At 48.3% G+C, this 13,183-nt stretch overlaps 1 protein-coding gene across 3 annotated transcripts in view; it reads left to right on the forward strand.

Moving 5' to 3' along the window:
- EXOSC1 (exosome component 1) overlaps positions 1–12,439 on the forward strand; it is a 50,228-nt gene extending 37,789 nt beyond the window's left edge. For all 3 annotated transcript variants that reach the window (XM_030202882.1, XM_030202883.1, XM_030202881.1), the window contains exon 8: positions 11,883–12,439. In XM_030202882.1, the coding sequence (XP_030058742.1) occupies positions 11,883–11,989 (107 nt within the window). In that variant the 3' untranslated portion in view covers positions 11,990–12,439. The remainder of the gene's footprint in view (positions 1–11,882) is intronic.
- The last annotated feature ends 744 nt before the right edge of the window (positions 12,440–13,183 follow it).

Consider the following 13,183-nt stretch of genomic DNA (forward strand, 5'->3'; position numbering starts at 1 on the left):
TCCATGTCATCTGCATGTCTCTTTGGCACGTACTGCATATCCAACACAACATTTATATTATGAAAGTCATCATCTATGTCATGTGCCGTAATAGTAATATAAGCCGCCATGATTCTGCTGGTCCAGAGGTCTGTAGTAATGCTTACGTATCTCAGACTTTGAAGCTGTCTCAAAACATAGGTGGCCATCTGGTCATATTTAGCTTTGATCATTCTACCTAAAGGTTGACATGCTGGCACGGCATGTTTTCTGGTCCTGCTTTTACACATAATGAACTGGAGTACAGTGTGCAGTGCACACAGTCACATACAGTATACTGTGTTAGATTGTGAGCCCTCTGGCTCTTGGAGCTCTTCCATATCATCAAGCTGATCAATCCATAGACTGGTGGGTTGTGTCCATCTACCAGCAGGTGGAGATAGAGAGCAAACTTTTGCCTCCCTATATGTGGTCATGTGCTGCCGGAAACTCCTCAGTATGTTCTCTATCTCAGCAGGTGGTGGTCACACACAGCAGCAGCAGCTCTGGCTAGGCCTCCAAGCCTAATTTTTAGGTTTTGTTGAGTGCCTGGGGTTGAGGGCTCTTTTGAGCAAGTGCAAACCTGGTGGTGCCAGGTCCCTCCTTTTCTCCCCCCCTCCCGCTGGCTCCGTTAAAAAAAAAAAAAAAAAAAAAAAAAAAAATTTTAAACGTCTTTAAAGGCGTTTATTTCGACGTTTATTTAAGCGTCTATTGCAGCTACTCACTGGGACACCAGGTCGTTACAACTCGGAGCGGACAGCAGGTAATTTTACCTTTTTATAGCGGGCGGGGGTTCCCCGATTCTTCTCCTCGTGGCACATGGCGTCGGAGGGCGAGGGCGCAAAGGGTCGCTCCCCGGGTCGCTTGAGCGCTTCTAGAGGGGATGCGGGGGTCTTAAAGCCTGATTCGCCCTTGTTGGGTGGCAGTTTCGTGACCGATGAATGTCCCGGTCCTTCCTCCGGCGTGGCGGTTTTTCCCGCCATAAACGCCCATCCCCCGCTCCTCGCCTCCGCCATTTTGGCCGGCCACGCGGCTCGGACGGCTTCTTCTTGGGCCGCCCTTGAGGTTGGAGACATTAATGCCATGAACGCCCTTAATTTGGGCGACGGCACAGAAGCGGCTAAAGTTAAGAGCCGTTCTTCCCGCGCGGCTCCTTCGCGGAGTTTCGCGCCGGACGCCATTTTGGATGCGCAGCAGGCCTCTCCCCCGCTGTTGCGAGCGCCGGTTGAGAGTGCGCCTAGGGCTGTTGCCCAGGCTGCGGAAGTGCACAGTCTGGGGGGTTTCTCCCCCGAGTTTGTTTTGCTGCTGCATCAGGCCTTCCTCATGCACAACGCTGCCCCCGCTCCCTCGTCTGGTAAAGAGGTTGAGGTTCCCAGAGGTAAACGCCCTCGGGTTGATTCCCAGGCCTTGGAGGAATTTGTCTCCTCCGATGTAGATGAGGGCAGCGTGTCTGAGGTCTCCCAACGGTCCTTTGCGGATTCCTTGGAGGAGACGGATCCCCGCTCGGATGGAGCGGATGACCCCTCTGCAGCGCGGCTTTTTCGCCCAGAGGATTTGCCCAACCTGTTGTTACAGGCCATGGACACTTTGAAGATTTCCTCTCCGGAGGACGTCTCTCCCTCAGCCCCTGTTGGCTCTGCCATTATGCTGGGGACGAAGCGCCCGCCTAGAACCTTCCACGTGCATGATGCCATGCACACCTTAATTTCGGCTCAATGGGATGTCCCAGAAGCGAGCCTTAAAGTGGCTAGGGCTATGTCCCGCCTCTATCCTTTGGCTGTGAGTGAACGTGAGGCCTATCTGTGGCCTACCGTGGATTCTTTAATCACTGCGGTGACTAAGAAAACGGCATTGCCGGTGGAAGGTGGCACGGCCCTAAAGGACGCCCAAGACAGGAGATTGGAGGCGGCCTTAAGGTCGTCCTTTGAGGCGGCTGCTTTAAGTTTGCAGGCCTCAGTTTGCGGCTCCTATGTGGCCAGGGCGTGCCTGACTATGGTGCAGCGGGCTTCCCCCTCGGATCATTCCTTGAGGGATGATTGGCCAGCCCTGGAATCGGGCTTAGCCTATGTGGCAGACTTGCTGTATGATGTCTTGAGAGCCTCAGCTAAAGGCATGGCTCAGACAGTCTCTGCGCGGCGGTGGCTTTGGCTGAAACATTGGTCTGCTGACCACGCCTCTAAATCCCGCCTGGCTAGGTTGCCTTTTAAAGGCAAGCTGCTCTTTGGGGTCGAGCTGGACAAAATCGTGACCGATCTCGGCACATCTAAGGGCAAGAAGTTACCAGAGGTCAGGGCTCGGGCTAGTGCTCGTCCCGGTACCTCCAGAGGACGGTTTCAGGAAGCCCGTCGGTACCGCCCGGGCAGGTCGGGTTCTTCTGCCCCCTCTTCCTTTAAGAGGCATTTCTCCCCCAAGCAGCGTTCCTTTCGCAGAGACCGCCGTCCCGGAGGTGCTCCCTCCGGTCCTCCCCCAGGGTCTCGTACCCAATGACGGGGTCTTGGTCCACGCCCCAGTGCAGATTGGAGGACGGCTGTCCTCGTTTCTGGGCGAGTGGACCACAATAACTTCAGACGCTTGGGTGCTGGAAGTCATCAGAGACGGCTACAAGCTAGAGTTCTGCCGACCCTTAAGAGACGGGTTTGTACTCTCTCCCTGCAAGTCTCCGGTCAAAGCTGTGGCAGTGCAGCAGACTTGGACAATCTGATCCGCCTGGGTGCGGTCGTTCCGGTGCCAGAAAGTCAGCTTGGCAAGGGGCGTTACTCCATTTACTTTGTGGTACCAAAGAAAGGAGGTTCTGTCCGGCCTATCCTCGACCTCAAAGGGGTCAATCGGGCCTTGAAAGTGCGGCACTTTCGCATGGAGACTCTCCGCTCTGTTATAGCGGCAGTGAAGGCAGGGGAGTACCTGGCTTCCTTGGACATCAAGGAAGCGTACCTGCATATTCCCATCTGGCCTCCTCATCAACGCTTTCTGCGTTTTGCAGTCCTGGGCCGACACTTCCAGTTCAGAGCCCTCCCGTTCGGGTTGGCTACTGCTCCGCGGACCTTTTCCAAAGTAATGGTGGTCATAGCGGCCTTCCTGCGAAAGGAAGGAGTACAAGTCCATCCTTATCTGGACGACTGGTTGATCCGAGCCCCCTCTTATGCAGAGTGCGGCAAAGCTGTGGACCGGGTAGTTGCTCTTTTGAGCTCCCTGGGATGGATCATCAACTGGGAGAAGAGCCAGCTGCGCCCGACTCAGTCCCTGGAGTATCTGGGAGTTCGATTCGACACCCAAGTGGGCAGAGTGTTCCTGCCAGACAATCGGATTGTCAAACTTCAGGCTCAGGTGGACCAGTTCCTGGTAGCCTCTCCTCTTCGGGCTTGGGACTATGTGCAGCTGTTGGGCTCTATGACGGCCACGATGGAAGTAGTGCCCTGGGCCAGGGCTCATATGAGACCACTACAACACTCTCTGCTGCAGCGCTGGACTCCGATGTCGGAGGATTATGCGGTGCGTCTTCCCTTGGATCCAGCAGTGCGCAAGGCGCTGAGCTGGTGGATGCAGGCAGACAAGTTGTCTGCAGGAATGCCTCTGGTGACCCCAGAGTGGATTGTCGTCACGACGGACGCCTCATTGTCGGGCTGGGGAGCCCACTGCTTGGGAAGGACAGCGCAGGGGCTCTGGTCTCCTGCAGAGGCGAAGTGGTCTATCAACCTCCTGGAACTCAGAGCCATTCGGTTGGCGCTTTTGGAGTTCATCCCGGTACTGGTGCTGAAGCCTGTACGGGTACTGTCGGACAATGCCACGGCTGTGGCCTATGTCAACCGCCAGGGAGGTACCAAGAGCGCCCCTCTAGCCAAGGAGGCTATGAGTCTATGCCAGTGGGCGGAAGCGAACCTGGAACAGCTGTCAGCGGCCCACATTGCCGGAGTCATGAATGTCAAGGCGGACTTTCTCAGTCGCCATACCTTGGAGCCCGGAGAGTGGCAGCTCTCTGCTCAGGCGTTCTTGGACATCACGAAGCGCTGGGGCCAGCCGAGCCTAGATCTGATGGCGTCATCGGCCAATTGCCAAGTGCCGCGCTTCTTCAGCAGAGGACGGGACCCTCGATCCCTGGGAGTAGATGCTCTTCTCCAACAATGGCCGACACAAGAGCTTCTCTATGTGTTCCCACCCTGGCCCATGTTGGGCAGGGTCCTAGACCGGGTGGCAAGACATCCCGGCAGGATAATCCTGGTGGGTCCGGATTGGCCCAGACGTCCCTGGTATGCGGACTTGATCAGGCTCTCAATCGACGATCCGCTGCGGCTGCCAGTGGAGCAGGGCCTGTTACATCAGGGTCCCGTGGTGATGGAGGATCCCTCCCCCTTTGGTCTTACGGCCTGGCTATTGAGCGGCAGCGTCTGAGGAAGAAGGGCTTCTCAGACAAGGTCATCGCCACTATGCTGAGAGCGAGGAAACGCTCTACTTCTACTGCTTACGCCAGGGTTTGGCGTATCTTTGCAGCGTGGTGTGAAGCAGGCTCACTTTCTCCCTTCACTGCTCCAATTTCTTCAGTGTTGGCGTTCCTGCAAGAAGGTCTGGACAAAGGCCTGTCGCTCAGTTCCCTTAAGGTCCAGGTAGCGGCTCTGGCTTGCTTCAGGGGCCGCCTGAAGGGTGCTTCCCTGGCTTCCCAGCCAGATGTGGTGCGCTTTCTCAAGGGAGTTAATCACCTGCGCCCTCCTCTGCACTCAGTGGTGCCTGCGTGGAATCTCAACCTGGTGCTAAGAGCATTGCAGAAGCCGCCGTTTGAACCCTTGTCGAGGGCATCTCTGAAGACCTGACGTTGAAAGCAGTCTTTTTGGTGGCTATCACTTCAGCCAGAAGAGTTTCCGAGCTCCAGGCGCTCTCATGTCGAGAGCCTTTTCTGCAGTTCACTGAGGCAGGAGTGACTATTCGCACAGTGCCTTCCTTTCTGCCCAAGATTGTTTCTCGCTTCCATGTGAATCAGCAGCTCTGTCTCCCTTCCTTTCGTAGGGAGGACTACCCAGAGGAGTACTCTGCTCTTAAATATCTGGATGTGAGACGAGTCATCATCAGATACTTGGAAGTGACCAATGATTTCCGGAAATCGGATCATCTGTTTGTCCTGTTTGCAGGTCCTCGTAGGGGTCTGCAGGCTGCTAAGCCTACAGTGGCAAGATGGGTCAAGGAAGCCATTGCAGCGGCTTATGTGGCCGCAGGGAAGGTGCCGCCTATCCAGCTGAAGGCTCACTCCACAAGAGCTCAGGCGGCCTCGATGGCAGAGGCCGGTTCCGTCTCCTTGGAAGAGATATGCAAGGCGGCAACTTGGGCTTCGGCCCATACATTCTCCAAGCATTACCGCTTGACTGTGGCTGCTCGGGCGGAGGCCCGGTTTGGAGCTTCAGTGTTGCGGTCAGGGATTTCTATGTCCCGCCCTGGGTGAGTACTGCTTCGGTACATCCCACCAGTCTATGGATTGATCAGCTTGATGATATGGAAGGTAAAATTATGTATAATCATACCTGATAATTTTCTTTCCATTAATCATAGCTGATCAATCCATAGCCCCTCCCAGATATCTGTATTGTTTTATTCTGGTTGCATTTCAGGTTCAAGTTTACTCTTCAGTTACTTCAGAAAGACTTCGTGTTCAAGTTTTTTCACTTGGATTCTTCAAGAGTTAAGACGAGTTTGTGTTACAGTGAGCTGCTGCATTCCTCTCCCCTCCGTTTTACGGGGCTGGATTGAGACTTATAATTCTGCCGGCACTCCCTCCCGCTTCGTGCGGCTGTAGGGCAGTTTTGTACCCCTCCCGCTTCGGCGGTGTTCGGGTCAGTCAGCTCCTCCCGCGGTTGCGGTTGCAGGATAAGCCAGATCCCCCCGCATCGGCGGGGTGGTGTCCCCCCCCGCTCCGCGGGGATGAGCTGGACGGATTCCCCTCCCCCACTTGTGTGGGGATGAGCTGGGTTAATTCCCCTCCCCCGTTTCGGCGGTGGTGAGCTGGGCAGAGTGTCCCTTCGTGGGTGTAATTCTCTAAGTGCTGAGTCCTGCGGATGGAGCTTTGATATCGACATACTGAGGAGTTTCCGGCAGCACATGACCACATATAGGGAGGCAAAAGTTTGCTCTCTATCTCCACCTGCTGGTAGATGGACACAACCCACCAGTCTATGGATTGATCAGCTATGATTAATGGAAAGAAAATTATCAGGTATGATTATACATAATTTTACCTTTTCCAGCATGGGGGATCCTAGAGTGCTGCTCAAACAGCTAACCGCATCCTTCCATCCTTCATGGGGGAGGGGGGTGCCGGGGGGGAAGGTGGTGGCAGCAGCACAGCCACTGAGCCCTACTGCAAGGCTTTTTGCATCGGATGTTCAGCTTCCAGCATTAAAGAGAGACAACAGGGGTAGAAGCGGCCACTAGCAGTGCAAATTTATTTATTTATTTATTTATTGCATTTGTATCCCACATTTTCCCACCTCTTTGCGGGCTCAGTGTGGCTTACAATAAGATATGAATAGTAGAAATACATTTGTAACAACTTGAATATGGAATACATTGTGCAGAGTTGTGTGAGACATGCGATTATCATTAGGAATATAACAATGGGACATCAACATGGAAACATTAGGAGGAGACAGTGGGACAATTGATTACGGGATGAGGGATCTGAAGTGGATGTATGTTGCATTGATGAACAGTGAGTATGGACTCTATGTGTTTTGGTTCTTTCCGTAAGTTTGTTCAAACAGGTGCGTCTTCAGTAGTTTTCGGAAGGAAGCTTGTTCGTTAATCATTCTTAGGTTGCGCGGTAGTGTATTCCAGGCCTGCGTGCTCATGTGGGAAAAGGTTGACGCGTGTAGCGTCTTGTATTTCAGGCCCTTGCAAGTGGGGAAGTGGAGGTTGAGGTATGTTCGGGATGACCTTTTAGCGTTTCTGGGTGGTAGGTCTATTAGATCAGACATGTACGCTGGGGCTTCGCCGTAGATGATCTTATGGACTAGTGTGCAAACTTTGAAAATGACGCGTTCCTTAAGTGGAAGCCAATGTAATTTCTCTCGTAGTGGTTTCACCCTTTCGTATCTTGGTTTTCCGAGGATGAGCCTGGCTGCTGTGTTCTGGGCTGTTTGAAGTTTCCTCATTATTTGCTCTTTGTAGCCCGCGTATAGTGAGTTGCAGTAATCCAGGTGGCTGAGGACGAGGGATTGCACTAGGCTGCGGAAGACGAATCTTGGGAAGAATGGTCTTATCCTTTTCAATTTCCACATGCCGTAGAACATCTTCTTGGTTGTATTGTTTGCGTGGGTTTCGAGTGTTAGGTGGCGGTCGATGGTGACTCCAAGGATTTTTAGTGTTTCTGAGACTGGGTTCAGTCTTGACCTGTGTGAGAGGGGTGCTATGGAGGAAGGCGGGAAGGTGACGGCGGTCCACTGCATCTAATCCAAGGCCTGAGGGAGAGAGGCACCGCAGAGGAAGACGGGAAGGTGGCGGCATGGAGGGGGTGGGCCACTGTGATTAAACCTCCTTGATCCAAGACCTGAGGGAGAGAGGCATTGTGGGGGAAGATGGGAAGGTGGTGAATGGGGAGGTAGTTGCCATGGGGAAGGTGATGAAAGCAGAGGAGAGGCGCACACAGATAGTGATAAAAAAAATGAGAATTTGATTTGCCAAAAACAAATCAGCAAATCGATTTGAATAGCGAATCGGACAGCACTACTGGGGATTGCTGTTTTCCAGGACCCACTATAGCACCAGGTATGGGCTGGTGGGGGAGGGGGGCTTGTGATGCATGGGGGAGATGTGATTGGGATAGCATTCAGGTGTTACTCGGGTTGGGGGTGTAGCACTGCAGCCCCTTTAAGATTCAGCCTAGGAGCATCTACCATGCTTTGAGGCCTTATGCTCCCAGGATATTAATACAACCCTAGCTTTTTGTTGGGGTTATTTTTCCAGCTGTAATGCCACTTGCATTATATAAATTATGTAGTAATGGGCTGCTTCATATTCATTTGTATGTTTTGCATCTCATTATTACATAGCCTGCGGTGACTTAGGATCACTGTATTAAGATGATTTAAGTCCTTTTAGTACCTTTTAACATGCGTTAAGGGGAAAATAGCACAACTTAGAACCCTAATGCAGCTTGATAACTTCCCCTCATAAGTATAGGGGCAGAGCTATTCTGTTTTTCTATTGTTTGCAATGGTTCCCATTAGAAGCTCGTATTATATTTCAAAACTTATGTTTGGCCTTGCTATTCATACCATTGGCTCAATCTATTTAACATAAAAATTAGGTGTTCTTCAAGGAAGACGTTGCTTTCTTCCTCACGCTATGTATTTACATTTGATTTTATTGAACTTTGCTCTTTACATTTTTGGATTGAAAAAAAAGAGGATTTTAAATGGTGAGATTTAAATTAAGTCAAAGAAAGTACAACCAAAAGAATGATGTACTAACCTGTCTTTTTTCCTTGAAAACTCGTGCTTCAATAGCTGAAGTGAACCTTTTAAAAGTTAAAATTTTTACTTGATACAGATGTCAGTATTTCTCTTTGCTCTAATACAAACAACTGTATACAGGAAACCTACAGCCAGATGCTGCTACCTCCTTAACTCCATCTTTCATCCTTCACATAACAAAAAAAATCCACTATACACAACGAAGCCATACGATATCACCGTGTTGCAGAGATAAACAACTCAAAATCCTGACTGAGTCCTTCAAAGAAAAGGGCTACAACCCCAACATAATCTCCTAGAATGTAGCCTCGTCCCTTAAAATACCCAGAAAAAAAACTGTTGCAGTACAACGGGAACAGAAGCTACAGAGAGAGTCCCCCTTGTAGTGACATATAGTCCAGAGCTGGGAAAACTGAGAAGAATCCTAAGAGATCTACAACCATTATTCCAGGAGGATAAATTGCTGAAAGAGATGTTCCCAGCCCCACCAGTGCTGGCCTTCCGACAGCCACCTAATTCAAAACACACATTAGGGAAAAGCAAGCTCCCAATACAAGCTCAAAAAGAAGAGCATGGCACATGTCCCTTCAATATACCAAGCTGCAAACTGTGCCAACACATTTCACAAGATCCTATAGCCACTCAGATGAGAAAAACATTCAGCATAAGGGGGTCCTTCACATGCTTATCCTCAAATGTGGTATGTATCATTCAATGCAAAAAGTGTGAAGAAGGGTGCTATATTGGAGAAACAAGCCAGATGCTAAAGACAAGTTTTAGTCCACATGGACATCATAATCATATTAAGCTTGAGGATTCCAGTCAGCATGTCACCTCTGTGGGACAGCACTTTACAAAACTAGAACAGTGCATGAATAATTTTATGGCCAGAATGCTAAAAGATTAAAAAAAAAATTGGTGGAGACCAATGTACTTCCAACCAGGGGAAACAATTTATTAATATTAGTGTGACTTATTGGCTGATATCCCTGTACTGCTATTCGCTGGCTAACAACTTTTCCATTGTCAACTACACTGGAATATCTCTGACTCCTGAGGCAGACGTTTGCTGTGCCGAAACGCAGGACTGCTGCGAGTCCATCAGTCTTCTTGATATTTTGAACTTTTCAACCTTTGTATCTTACACATTTTTAGTATTATCAACACATTTCCCTTGGTTGGAATTACATTGGTCTCCCCCGATTGATTTTCTTTGTTCTTGTGCTTTGGTGGAAGTCATCTTCTTTTTTTTCACTGAGAATACTAAAAGGAAATTTGAAGATTATCCAGGAATGTAAGGCCTTTGAAGTCAGAATGATGAAATATTTTGATGCCCACCAGTCAGGACTTAAAGATCTGGGCTTTCCCACTATAAACCATAAAATTCATCATCCTCTTATCAGCCATCCGTCTCTCCCTTTCACCCACCCAGCTCTCTCTGTTTCTCAAATAACCCACCCCTAGTGGTTAGTGCAGTGGACTTTGATCCTGGGGAACTGAGTTCAATTCCCACTGCAGCTCCTTGTGACTCTGGGCAAGTCACTTAACCCTCCATTGCCCCTGGTACAAAATAAGTACCTGACTATATGTAAACTGCTTTGAATGTAGTTGCAAAAAAACACAGGTAGTATATCAAGTCTCATTTCCCTTTCCCTCTTCCTATGAGAATGCTTTTGGGTTTTACATATATTCTGATATTTGTCAACATTTCCTTATTTCTGATTTGAAGAAAAAGGTTTACCTTCGAAAGCTAATAAAAAATTGTTAGTCTAATAGAAAAGGTATCATCTTATTTTCTTTTTTTATGTTTTATTTCTATTTATCTTTGCTCTATGAATGAGTTATTAGTAAATATATATTCTATCCCACTGTCAGTGGGTGTACCTCAAGGATCTCTTCTAGGACCTCTCCTTTTCTCCATCTATATTTCCTCCCTTGGTGCTTTGATCTCATCACACGGCTTTCAGTATCACCTTTATGCTGATAACTCCCAAATCTACCTCTCCACACTAGTAATCTCGGCAGAAATCCAGTCCAAGGTATCTGCCTGCCTCTCTGACATTGCTACCTGGATGTTTCACCGCCACCTGAAACTCAATATGTTCAAAACTGAACTCCTTATCTTCCCTTCTAAACCAACCTCTCCCCTTCCCCCATTCTCTATTTCTGTCGACAGCACGCTTATTCTTCCTGTCTCGTCTGCTCGCAACCTCGGGGTCATCTTCGACTCCTCCCTCTCCTTCTCGGCCCATATTCAACAGATTGCTAAAACCTGTCGTTTCTTCCTTTATAACATCGCCAGAATTCGCCCTTTCCTTATTGAACACGCTATCAAAACCCTCATCCAAACTCTTATCACCTGTCGCTTAGACTACTGCAACTTGCTTCTCTCAGGTCTTCCACTCAGCCATCTCTCTCCTCTTCAATTTTTTTATTTTATTTTTGTTACATTTGTACCCCTCGTTTTCCCACTCATGGCAGGCTCAATGCGACTTACATGGGACAATGGAGGGTTAAGTGACTTGCCCAGAGTCACAAGGAGCTGCCTGTGCCTGAAGTGGGAATTGAACTCAGTTCCTCAGTTCCCCAGGACCAAAGTCCACCACCCTAACCACTAGGTCACTCCTTCAATCTGTTCAAAACTCTGCCGCACGACTAATATTTCGCCAAAGTCGTTATGCCCATATCACCCCTCTCCTGAAATCACTTCACTGGCTCCCTATCCGTTTCCGTATAAAATTCAAGCTACTCTTGTTGACCTATAAGTGCATTCACTCTGCAGCCCCTCACTACCTCTCCACCCTCATCTCTCCCTACCTACACTCCTTCCCTAAAACTCCGTTCACTGGGCAAATCTTTCCTAATTGCACCCTTCTCCTCCATCGCTAACTCCAGACTCTGCTCCTTCTATCTCGCCGCACCTTATGCCTGGAATAGGCTTCCTGAGCCATTACGTCTAGCTCCATCCCTCGCAGCCTTCAAATCCGGGCTAAAGGCCTACCTGTTTGATGCTGCTTTCGACTCCTGACTTGTAACTTTTATCTTATCCTTATGTGTCCTTCTGTCTGTCCTTCCCTTATCCTTTTTGGTCCTGTCTGTTTGTCCTGATTTAGATTGTAAGCTCTTTTGAGCAGGGACTGTCTTTCTTCTTCATGTTCAATTGTAAAGCGCTGCGTACGACTGGTAGCGCTATATAAGTGATTTATAGTAGTAGTAGTAATAATATTGGAACTGAAGTCAGATACAACCGAGATATCCCCACTGGGCTTCTTGCCATAAAGAGATACTGTGCTTAAATGTGTCAGTGTGGGCTAATTACTGATACAGCCAGCCAAAATTAATTTCCTTTAACTATAGTCATGATTTTGCTTTAATAAAAACTGTATCAATGAATTGAGTTTTGTTAACCTCCAGGTGTGCCGATGGTTCCCATTAGCTGGTGTGAGATGCAGTGCCCACAGACTCACAGCAAGGAATTCAGGAAGGTGGCGCGTGTACAGCCAGAGTTCCTACAAACTTAGAACAGAGATCTGCACTGCTTTTACTCTTACCAACCAGCTTGTCCGTTTTGGATCTCCAACACTGATATGATGGCTACTCAGCCTGCTGCGCATACAGTTAGATTCTTTTCTCCATCAGCACACTGAAAGGAAAGGCCCTTCGAGTCCTTTTTGGTATAGCTCGGTATTTTATTATTTAAATGCTGCCTTCTATGCTTTTCACATTTCTGTTTTATTGCAAAGACTGCCTCATTTATACTCCTTGGTATTTACAGATGCCTAATCCTTAATGTGCTTAAGATTCATGCAGTTTGTTTTCAGCAAGCAGCACTGCTTGTACTTTTGGTCTTAGCTTGTAATTAAATGTAGTATACAGAGGCAGACAGTACGTTCATAAATGTTATATTGTAAATATATACATTTTTACTTCTTTGAATACTTCTTTAATGGTGTCAAAATAAAAATATTTTTCTGAGGGAGGTGTCCCTTGACCAATTTTTTTTCTATATTTTGTATTTTGTTGTCATGTGTGCTATAAGCATTGTAATTTCCTTTTTCAGGGATCTTGGTAATGTAATAAATGACTACAGATAAAGATCAAATTGGCTTTCCAGTCTGCCCAATAGCAGTTTGTCCATCATGGATAGGTAAATGCACACATATCACAGAACCTCATAGTTACCCACATGGGAAAAACATTCTATGTATGCTCTTCCTCAAATGTAGAATGTATTGTTCACTGCAGAAAATGTGAAGAAGGGTGCTGTGTTAGGGAGATACTAAAGACAACAGTCAACTCATAAAGGCACAAAACAAGCCAACGTATCACTTCTGTGGGTGAGCAGTATGTTAACTGCATCAGTGACCTTATAGTCTATACTAAGAGGAAATTAAAAAAAACAACAACAGGAAAATAAGATTTTTGAAGTTAAGATAAGAACATAAGAATAGCCATACTGGGTTAGACCAATGGTCCATCTAGTCCAGTATCCTGCTTTCAGCAGTGGACAATCTAGGTCACAAGTTCCTGACAGCAACCCAAATAGTAGCAACATTCCATGCTACCAATCCCGGGGCAAGCAGTGGCTTCCCCCATGTCCATCTCAATAACAGACTATGGACTTTTTTCTCCAGAAACTTGTCCAAACCTTTTTTTAAACTCAGATACGCTAACTGCTGTCATCCTCCGGCAGCAAGTTCCAGAGTGTGACATCC

The sequence above is a fragment of the Microcaecilia unicolor genome, chromosome 5 (genome assembly GCF_901765095.1).
Source record: "Microcaecilia unicolor chromosome 5, aMicUni1.1, whole genome shotgun sequence".
Lineage (NCBI taxonomy): Eukaryota > Metazoa > Chordata > Amphibia > Gymnophiona > Siphonopidae > Microcaecilia > Microcaecilia unicolor.